The sequence below is a fragment of the Tachypleus tridentatus genome, chromosome 9, assembly GCF_004210375.1.
Source record: "Tachypleus tridentatus isolate NWPU-2018 chromosome 9, ASM421037v1, whole genome shotgun sequence".
Classification (NCBI taxonomy): Eukaryota; Metazoa; Arthropoda; class Merostomata; order Xiphosura; family Limulidae; genus Tachypleus; species Tachypleus tridentatus.
In genome coordinates this window covers 98216761-98228818 of record NC_134833.1, presented here as the reverse complement: position 1 = coordinate 98228818, position 12058 = coordinate 98216761, and the positions used below count along the sequence as shown (strand labels likewise).

The window sequence follows — 12058 nt, the reverse complement described above, 5'->3', positions numbered from 1 at the left end:
GCACTTTGGTCACTTTTTAAAGTTCTTAAGAATAGAAAGAAAAAATCAATGAGTCAAAAGCTTTTAAGAGAAATACAAACTTAAACATATAAATCATAACAAAGAAAAGTTATGCATACTTGTTGTGTGTCCTTAACTTGTTAAAATATTCTGTTTTATTAATTTCTACAAGAAACATGAACTATAGCTACTGTTACATTGTAGCTTGAAGATGTATGGATATTCCAGATTACATTTATAAATAACCTAGAATTTACCTGTTCTGATTTTTAAAAAAGTCTGGAATAATGTACTTTTTATATAATATAGATAATTTTTTGTTCTGATAATATATAAATTGTTAATTTCATATTATGAGCATTTTACACACACATTCATAAACCTAACACTGTAAAAAAACAATAAAACGATTTCATAAGGGAAAACTTATAAAATCACATCAATCATACTACAGTTTATTGTTATGGAAATCAGGCATCTGATGATCTGTCATGTGATTTGATATGCAAAATGATTGGTCATGAACCCTATGCTAAATACACACAATATAAGCATATAACCTGTCAAAAAAGTGACATAATACACCCTATCCTCACATTTAATAGCTAACTAAAATAAATATAAAGTTTGCAAAATAGAGCTTAACCAACAAAGATGCAGAAAAGTGCAGTCGAGGCAGTCAAACATCTGTAAATTCTTTTGTGAGTCAATCAAAATTAAAACCATTCATGAAATGAATTTGTGGAGTATTTAAAGAATAATTATTGACAAAAATCAACTAGATTAACATCTTACAATATATAGAAAAGCCAGTGCATTTTGGTAACATTATGTTCCAACAATGATTTTTATGTTATGTTGCTTAACAACAAAAGTATAACTTAATATATTATAGTTAGTCTATGTACTGAAAGTATAAAATGAAATTTAAAGACAATAAAACTGAAGAAATATTTGTTAATTTATAAATTTAGAGGCTTTACTGAGTGAAGAGGTTTGTTCTTCATCAAAACTGTTGGCAATACAACACAAAATAGCTTAATTCAAAAATGGTTTTAGTTTAAAACTGAATCAATATTTTTATTTTCATGATAAATTTTATGTACCTGGTTATAAACTAGATAATTCTATACTTTCTTTAGGCTATTATACCAACACGTACTGCACTCATAATGTTTCATTGCCCCTTTGTATTCCCTGCCACTTGCACATAATAGGCCGACAGAATAAAAGTATTCTATCTGAATAAATGCATTTTTCACTTTTATGGCTCTTCCTATTTTGAGAAATCAAGTGTGATGTGGAATGACAAACACACTGGCTTTTATAAATATTAGATGAGTATTTAACATAGATTTTACAAACTAATAAAAACTGTATTCATAAAATCAACCTTTCAAATTGCTTTTGTTCATAGCTTAAAATATCTTACATATTACTCATTACCATTAACGACAAACATAGTAGCTATTGAACCTCTGATTGAAATATATTGTTTACTCACTATTATATTGTTGATTTAAATATAAAATCCTTTTTTACCATTATAGTCTATTTACTTGAGACTGATATTTCCAGTGATTTAAACATCTTAATGCACTAAATTTTTCTTTTTTTTAGATTGAAAAACATTTTCTGGTATAACGCAATGGTTTAACAAAGATATGTCTACAATTTGCAAGAAAAGTGAAATTTTTTGTACATTTTAGTAAAATATATCTTTAATTTTCTATCTGTTGTAGACTATTCACTTCTAATTTGCTGGAAGTCAAACTACTTAAGTTACCTAGTAAGTTGCTATGACATTAGTGTGTGACTGAAAAACAAAAATATACACTGTGTTCTATAGTATTAAGAATCCCATACATTCTAGTCTCAAATGCTACTTCGAAGAAAACCAGAGTTTAAGGAACTTCAAGCTGTTCATGAACAAACATCAACTTCAAATAAGACATCTGTTTATACTACTTATGTAAAAAGCCATTAAAGAAATGAAATCTATCCAATCACAGGAGACTGTTGTGAAGTGATTGCAAGTGCCCCAAATATTTATTAATTAACTTAAAATTTATTCAAATCAATAATACAGTTGTTTGAAAAATGGAGAATGAAGATTACAATTTACAATACAAGTAGACAACTTCTACCTGTTTAATTATACAGCAGCTTATCACACTAATATAATATGTGTTCTAAAGCTGCCATGTCAGTGTACAAGTTGTTTAAAACAGGCTTTGTGAGCACTGAATACAGATGTTTACTAAAGCATATTACACTTATGGGAAAGTATAAAACAGCTTGCCTACAATGATGCTAAAAACATGTTTAATTCAACAAACCAATGACAGGTGGATATATATTTTTTAGAGTGTCACACTTCATTTTTCAACTACGTAATATGCATATATTTGTTTGCAGAGAATCTGAAAACAGAACCAATCTTATTTTCATATAAGAATGTGATGGATATGACAGCAGTGGGAATAAGAGTAAATACTGGTAGATGTACTGACTTTTAATTCTTGTGAAATAGTAACATGCATGCAATGCACTACAGAAATCCCACTCTATGACCTTTTACCAACCCACATATTGATGCAGTTCGATAAGACACCAGGTTGTATCAATATGAAGTGCTTGTCATACATTCTTGTTTTATTATGTTAAATAAAATGCTGTAGACTATGTTCTTTCTCAAGTAATATATTTTCATACAGAATATCTGTATAAACTTGCACTTTTGAAAGTTTAGAAATATTTCATTGTGGTATGTTTTTAAAAAAGCAATTAAAAATAATTAGTGATGACGAGAAATCCCACTTGAAATATATATATATATAGAATATATATATAAACAATTAAAAATGTTTCGTGATATTGTTTCACATGACCTAAGAATGTCAAAACTTTGTTCTGTACTATATTTTAAAGTTTTACTACCCATATCAGCTGTCTTGAGAACATCATTAAAAATGTTTATCTTTAATGTTGGTTAATTACTGATTTTTATTTATTCCTTCATTCTTGTAGAACTTCTAACCAATTTTCATTGTATTTTTTCTGTTATTTTAAAAACACTGCATGCAGATTCACTGTGTTAAATATCACTGGCATACAATAAAAATACCTTTTTTACCACATATAAATTATAAGCAAACCAATTTTTTTAAGTATTGTTCAGAAGACTTCATTATATACATATATACATTGTGAAGCTAAGGTTTTATTACTTTATTCCAATCTCTATGTGAATCTATAATGAAGTGGAAGCCATACTGCTTATACAGTTGAAGAGGACAAACATTTCTGTTAGATACTTTGATCACCAGCCTATGGCTTCTAAACTCTGAAATATAGACAATTACATCACATTATAGTAATCAAAGTGAGATGTAATGTAATGTGACTGGTTAAAACTATACTATTTTGAAGTGCTGTTTTGTTGAAACTGTTTCAAATTTCTTCCTGGAAGCTACAAGTGCCATGTATGTTCTGAAAATTTTCAGAAGATTCATAAACATTAATATTTTTATTGAGAACATGCTAAAATCAACCTAAACTTTAAATCTGCAATTAAATATTTTTATATTTATATGAAATTAAATAAATTAAACTTTATTCATTGAAAGCTTTGAACTTCAATAGATTTGTGGATGAAAAAGCCTAAGCAATTACATCTACTGCAAGTTCCTGTTACTGAAATATTAGATTGCCTATCCTTGTTTTTTATATTCATCAAACATTCTGTGAATTTACAAGCTAGCACTTTTATACTAAAATATGCTATGGAATGTTCAATGTACTTACAAAAAGCTTCAATTTCTGGATAGCATTAAGAACCCAGCCAACAGTTCCATCTCCACCTGCTACCAAAACTCGACAGGTCTGGTCTGGTACCAGATGACACCACTCCAGTCCACTTTCAGGTGGTAGGTCATGAAGATCAATTACCTTTAAGGATTTTATCATAGATCCTGAATAAAACTAATCAAACTTTCATGCAACTACTAACCATATGTTTTGAAAAATAAAAAGATACTTTTACCTCATGAGTAAAAAAGAAATGATGTAATATCATACAAAGTAATGTGGATATTTATTTTACATATACATAAAATGATGTGTAACTCTATACAAACTTAAAATTATTTATTGCTGGTTTTTCTGTGTAGGTTACAATAATATATTCTCTGAATATTGTACAACTAATTCATAATAACCTTTGTCTTAAATATATGAGGATGGTATGATCAGTAATGTAAAATCATTGGTTTCTTGTGTGTGTGTGTTTGGAAGGATAAGTCCGAGAAAAAGTTTGCTGGTGAATTATGAGATTGTATTTTATTGCTTTGTATAAAAATTGAGATGTCTGTGAAATTCAAATATATTTTCAACACTTGACTTAAAGTAATAATCAATACCAGACCTGGATGAAGATTAACCTTGTGAAGCCAATTACTTTGATTTTGTTAGTGATGATAATTTTCTGATTCACATCTACAGACTGCTTAATATACCAGCTGATAGCTCAGTATAAGATTAACCTCCCTCATTAGTATTGAACTACACACTAAATTTACCACAAAGATGGACATCTCAGTGTTATGTGGGTGAATAGATCCTAGAATTAAGACAACACATACCTTTCTTGATTAACCATCAAAAGTATTTTCTGGGTGATAAAAAACAATAAACATAGATAAGCTATAAAACTGTGATATCCATGATTGTTCAGGTTTATAATTTTGTATTATATCTTACACATGAGATCTTCATGAAGTTAGGAGTATCCAATAAATTATTATTTTTATTTTGTCAGGGGCAGATAGGCATTTAAAGACCAACCTGGGCAATATCACTAACAGTGGCCCAGTAATTCTTCACATGCTACATACTGGTTAAACAAGAATGTGCCAGAAAATTGTCCAGAGTCCCAGTAAGCCAATTCACTCTTCCAGGATGCTGTTTATAAAACCACAAAGTATCCATTCTGGTAATAAACTTAAACTATGAAGTCTATTTTGTTTTAAATTGTATATTAACTGTATATTGGTCTACTGATTCTCTATCATTTACTTTTCATAGCAATACCATACAGTACTTTATCTGCTAGCAATCTCTTTCACTCTTGAATGTTGAAGATGACCTTTGCACCTGGAGACACCAAATATTTTGTATTGTATGCAGTAACACTGGTAGGTTAGACACAAATATTATGTTGGTTACACTGTCTTCTGTAGGTTTATTGCTTTAAGCAATTCACACGATAACTTGCCTTTGAAATTTTCACATCCACCCTTGTTCTGGTTGTGTGAAGGTTGAACATTCCACCAGCCTTGCATAGAACACTATTGCTCCATCAGACGAGTGGGCAATCAGCTTTCTTACTTCTTACTATGCATGGTGTAAGGAAAATCTATGGCTATGATAACAGGTGAATGTCCACCAAGGTCTTGCTTCACGCTCTGCTCAATCTCTACATTTTCTATATAGGCTGATTTCCATATATTACAGTAACATCACATGTTTATTCCACAATGGAATATCTAAGTGGTGGCTGTATAGTATCTGTCAATTTATAAATTCCTCTTGAGACATCTGCTTGGTTTATGTTTCTGTGATCATTCAGGAACTGGAGCATCCAAACTGAAAACAGCAGTAACTTGATAATGGAATGTACGGTCTTTACAGTGCAAGGCCCCATGAAGAATTTAGCTTGTAAGCACTTTTAGTGCTAGTAAATGTGACTGAGGCTTATGAGGTGTAAAGAGCCTTGTTGATGTGGACTAAATTACATCTTGTGACCAATCTTGAATAGCTTTGTATTTTTTGATCTAATTTAGTTGTGTAGCACACTCATAATTATCAGTAGTGTTTAGTCCAAAGAGCAGATGAGGCTGTTATAGCCCAAGGTTATATAGGGACAATCTTCAACTTTTACTTCCTGCTCTAACTTTCAGTGCATTGTTGCTTTTTGTAGGTGTGGAATTATGATGTTAGTGTAGCTGAAAAAGTAAGTTTACCTGACAGTGGTTATCCCAAGGTGCTTCAGTGTTTCTTCCAGAGGGATGACAATGCCTACATGAGATGGTAACAATTTATCCTGGTCAGTATGTCTAATGTTGAGTGTGCAGAGGCAGAATTGATGATCATTCCCATCTCAATGCACCATTTCATCACTATGATATGGGATGATTTTATCTTACTTATGATTTCAGCTTTGTTAAAACCTCTGCTGTTCACCAGAATGTTGTTCACAAATGTTAGCACATACTATCTGGTTGAAATATCAAGGTCATGTTGAAGATGTTAAAGAGAACAGGAAAGAATAGTGATCTTTGAAGTAGACTGGCACTGATGGTGATCCAGTTTGATCACTAGCCTCCATATTTCATGATACATTTTTGATAATTTGTGCAATTATGACTACACACACACACACACACAGATATATATATGTGTGTGTGTTACACTGAAGTTTATTCTGTGCATTTTCAGCAAGAATGGGCAAACAGACTCTCCACCACAGACTTCTCCAGACCTAAAGCTATTTCCAAGGTGTTCTGACTTGTTTGAAACCTTCTTATTACCATGTTTTCTTCCACTGTAATAAACACACTAATACTATATACTTCATTGAGATTTTGCCATTGATGTTTTTAATATAATTTTTTGATAGACTCTTGAGAAGAGCATGGCCATTCACAGGTTTGAGTAAGGTTTTGATAAATGCACCAGTCAATAATTCAAGAATGCTATGCCAAGCTATGCTGATACTCTGACACTAGCTTCAATAGGTTGGCTTCTGTCAACTTCTTAAAGGTGAAGATTCTTACATCATGCAGAACTGGAACTCAATCTTTAGATGTTTTTATGGTATTGGGCATCACATGTAACTGTAGCAGATAAGGATTACTTTAACTTAAGCATTTTTTATCTGTAGAAAGCACAAGCTCTATCATGTATAATTTCTGCCCCTTCTGCAGAGGCTGCTTTCTACCTTTTTTAATGGAACTTAGCTTCGACATGACTGTGTGCCCTCCAAGCTAAAATGCTAACACCATTCTACCAGCTGTTAAAGTTATTGCTTTGAGTTCATTTGATAGCTGAGATATCCTTGAGGATACAAACACTGACAGAAAGCTTAATATCCTTGTATGGGTTTTTTTATTGTTTTATACCACTATGTATTCCAGTCTTCTAGCACATTTCACACAAGGTGATCACAGTTGACATTATATTCATTATACCAGATAAGGACGACCTTAAAGGTGGTGTTAAAAAAAAATCAAGGAGTCTCTATCACCTTGGTATTCTGTGATTATTATTGATTCACCCATGTTTAAAAGTATAATACTGGTGGCTATTAAAGTAAATAGAGGAGTAATTAATGCTGTTATCCACAAAACAGGAAAAGTGTGTGTGGGGGTTTCTGGCACAGAATGTTCCTACTTCTTTATACATAGGAGTGTTGTCAAACAATTTGTCAAGAACTTCCAATCTCCAATAGAATGTGTTGTGTACTTTCAAGCACACAATGGTGACTTGAATGTGTTTGCAAATAACACTGGGTGTATTATCTGGGTGGCTTGCAGTATGCATTGGTGATTGTTATACTGAGATCTGTGTTAATGTTCACAGCAGATGTTACTGTCATGCTAAACTGCAAAAGCCACCTCAGTCTTCAGGTCATTATGAGGTAAGTTGTTGTTGTTGTTTGGTGTTTTATGGCACAAAGCAATTAGGCTATCTGCACCAAACAACTGATAAAAAAATTAAAAGTAAAGTAAAATTATTAAAATTCATAAAAAGGAATCATGTTAAAACAAAAGAAAGTTTAATTTTTGAATTAAAAACTTAAATAGTGTTAAGGCCAATGGCTCTCAAAAACTAAAAACATTTGTAAGGTGGATAATGTCACCATTGTCAGTGCCACTATCCAGAATAAGAGGTAAATCTTGGGACAAAACATGCCTAAGAGTGTCATACAGACCATATAGTGGTGCATCAGTGCAGGATAAAAGAAAATGATAAGTTAAAAAACTGTGACCAATGCATAGTCTAGTTAGGACAAACTTTTCTTTCCAATCCTCAAGGAAACAAGACAGCCAAATTCCAACAGAGGGTTTCATGTTGCTCACTCCAAATTGACTGCCAACTTGCACAGAACTAAGCCTTGAATCCAGCACTAGAGTCTATATATGGAACAGGCACAGCAGTGAAAGCACCAGAGCAGACAGACTTAATTGTGGTGTCAGTGAGGTTTGTTCCTGCAAATACCAACATGGCCTGGTATCCAGAAGAACTGGATAGAAGTAGATGTTAAAGAGAAGTGGGCCAGTTGGTTTTGAATATTGGTGAGAACAGGATGAGAATTAACGTGAAGTGATTCCAGAGCCACTAGAGAACTAATCAAGTCCATATAAACAGTACAATCTGAGTACTGATTAGCTTCTATGTGATCCAGGGCAAGAGAAATGGTTTACAGTTTGGCAATGGACACACAGACTGTAGAGGTGATTCTGTGTGCAACCATAACAAACCATGGCAGAGACCACAGAGTTACCTGATTTTGAACCATCTGTATATATGGGAATGGAAGGATAGTTCAAAAAAATGTTCAGCAAATAAAAAACAATACTTTCAATCAAGAGTATCTGCTCTTCTCAGATGACTTAAAGAAAGGTCACAATTGGGGATGGTAATAAGCCATGATGGGATGGGCTGACCAGTGGATACTGCAGTGTCATTCAAGGACAGACCCAATACATCCAACTGCATGTGCATATAAAGGCCAAAAGGAACAGTGGCAGACTGTTTATTCTGAAAAAGCATGGCTGACTAAGGAAGGAAAACACAACCCCAGGAGGGATGCTTTGGTATGGAAAGAAGTTTTGAAGTATACAGTAAGGACAGTTGCAAGTGGAGGAGCTGTAGAGAAGGTTCATGAGATTCTGTGTACAAACTCTGGATTGGGGAAGTGTGGAAAGCACTCTGATGATAAATGAGGTCCAACACCTTCAAAGCCAAGGTCCTGGCAGAGCCATAGACAAGAGACCCATAGTCCAGTTTTGATCAAATTAGAGAACAATATATTTTTAGCATAGAACACTGATCTGCTCCCATGTGGTTGAATAGAGGATACTGAGGATGATCAATGCTATTATACATTTCACTCATAGCTGCTTGATGTGTGGTATAAAGGTCAGCTTATGATCAGAGGTAAATCCCAAGAACTTTACCACAGGAAGCATAACTTCACCAATAATATGGAGTTCAGTATTAGGGTGAATACCCTGTTGGTGGCAAAAGTGTATGCAAATGGTTTTAGAGAGTGAATTTAAAGCCGTTTGCTGTGATTTATTTCAGTACACTTTTGAGAGCAGTCTGTTGCTGCCGCTTAGTAAATCTCATATTTGACAACTGACACAAGATGTGGAAGTTATTGACATATAGCCTGTTTGTAACAGTAAGAAGGAGTTGTCCAGTGATGGCATTAAATTTTATAATGAAAAATGTGACACTCAAGACACAGCCCTGAGGGACTCAAAGTTCCTATAAAAAAGAATGGGAAAGTGTCAAACCCATACAAACTTGGAATTGTTTGACCTTCAAAAAAATGTTAATAAAATTGGGCAAATTCATATAAGTGGAGGTCTTGCAAAATACCATACCTCCATGTTGTGTCATAAGCCTTCTCAAGGTAAAAAAATACTAACACAAAGTGTTGTAGCTTGAGAAAGGCTTCTCTGATCGACATTTCAAGCCTATCAGGTGGTCCATGGTGGAGTGCTGTCATTGGAACCCACATTGGGTGGGTGAGAGGAATTTGTTTAATTCAAGGAACCACATAAGATAAGCATTAACCATCCTCTCTAAGATCTTACAGAGACAGCTTGTCAAAGCAAATGGACAGTAGTTTGAAGGAAACTTGGGATCTTTACCAGGCTTAGAGAAAGGTAGGAAAATAGTCTGGTGCCATGCATCAGAAAAACATTCTCTTGCCAGATCCAGTTAAAAATAACTAAAAGAATAACAAGAAAAGCAAGAGAGATGACGTGGAATCTTGTAGTGTATATTATCAGGACTGACTGATGTACTACCAGACCACTGAACAGCCACGTTGAGTTCTATCAGTGTAAAAGAGTGATTATAGTCAAAAAAATGATCAGGCTGAAAGGAAAGAGGTGATAACTTTGCCCAAGTCTTGAAGGCTAAGATGATGGAGGATGAAGCACAAGTTTTATAAACCTGGCAAAAGCTTTCACCAAGAATATCAGCAATGCTCCAAGCATCAGCTACTTCCTGACCATCAGAGAGCAAGATCAAAATCGGAATTATATTACCTACTGACCTTTCGAATCTTGTCCCATATGACTTTGGAACTGGTGGTAGAAGAGATGCTGGTTGTGAATTTAATCCAAGATTCCTTCTAGCTTTAATGTCTTACCTGCAGAGTTTATGCACAAGCCTGCTGAAAAGTGATGAGGTTTTAGAATGTGGGATACATACTAAAGGTGTCCCAGGCCCATTTTTGAGCCTTCCATGCCATGTGACAGACAGGATTTTACCATGCACAAGGATACTGTAGAAAACATGTCAAGGTTTTGGGAATACATTGAGCAGCTGACTAGATAATACAATCAGTTGCTGCTGCCATGCAGTAGTCTATTGATGGCTTGCAGATGAAGGCAGGATCCAGCTTCCACTGGGGCACAGGGGTTGGGTAGCATCCACCACTCATCCATTACACAACCTGTCATTTCTGTACAAAGAAAACTGCCAAAAGGTGACTCTATCAGGCAGGTTTTAAAAATGTTTCTTGTAAGGAAAAGATATACAGGATGGTAAAAATCAATCAGTGCTTTAATGTCATCCAGATTAGAACGCAAACCTCGACAGTTCCAGTGTATCAAAGCAGCCATTTTTACTTATGTGTAGGTGAACTGGGCAGAGAGCCCTTCTGTTTTTGACCACTTCTTTTTTCTTTATTTTCTTTATTTGAAGGAGTTCTGTAAACCTCTATGGATCCTGCCCTGGGCTGATTGGGCAGCTCTCTGTCATTGGAAGAAAATTCCAGCAACCGAGGGCATGAATGAATGATCGTTCTGGAAAGATCATGGTTTGAGAATGATTCTTTTGGATGCATGGAAAGATCCATCTGCATTCCCACTGTAGCAGTGGAAAAAGTGCAACAGCATATGTCCAAAATGGAGCAGTGAACAGTAACTTTTGAGTCTCAAGGTAAAAAATGTTTTGAATCATTATCAAACACTGTACATCTCTTTTTTTTTTCCACCCACCTAGGACATGAATGATATTAAGTGGGTGAAAGCCACTACAATTAATGCAATGAGGGTCTATTTCACAATGGTCCTTGCCACCACAACGAGCATATGTCATGGAACTGTGACATGGTGTCTTAGAGTGACTGAACCACTGATATCGGAAACATCTGAAAGAGTTCAAAATATATGGCCATACATTACAATTAAGATAACCTGCCTTGATGGTGGCAGGTGGATGTGGTGACGTAAACTTCAGATTTAAGACATTGGTTGACATCATAATTCCATCTTTGCAAGTGGAGATACACTTCACAGCAGAAACTCCTTGGGGAGAAAAACCAGTGAGGATTTCTGACTCAGGGATGTTCTTTAAATCCCTCTGAACAGTAGCTCCTCATAATGAATTTAAAGTATATAGATGATTTTATTAGTATAAATAATTCTGAAATATATAATATTATTGATACCATTTATCCAGTAGATACATATTACTGGGGACAGATACACATTATTTAGACTTAGAAATTAAAGTACTTGATAAAAATGTTATCAATATAAATATTTTTGATAAAACAAAATATTTTGATTTTCCAATTTATAGTTTACCTTCCTAACATAGTGATGTGCCATACCCAACTGTTATAAACATTATAACTTCACAGTTTTTCAAATATTGTAAAATTTGTAATAAATTACAATATTTTATTAAATAATGTTGAAATGCTGATACAACAATTTATAGTTAATGGATTTCAGATAAAATTATTAAA

At 33.8% G+C, this 12058-nt stretch overlaps 1 protein-coding gene across 4 annotated transcripts in view; it reads right to left on the bottom strand.

Moving 5' to 3' along the window:
* Positions 1 to 12058, bottom strand: part of Dgkepsilon (diacylglycerol kinase epsilon) — a 76875-nt gene that overhangs the window by 23898 nt on the left and 40919 nt on the right. For all 4 annotated transcript variants that reach the window (XM_076455941.1, XM_076455942.1, XM_076455944.1 and 1 more), the window contains one exon: positions 3808 to 3951. In XM_076455941.1, the coding sequence (XP_076312056.1) occupies positions 3808 to 3951 (144 nt within the window). The remainder of the gene's footprint in view (positions 1 to 3807; positions 3952 to 12058) is intronic.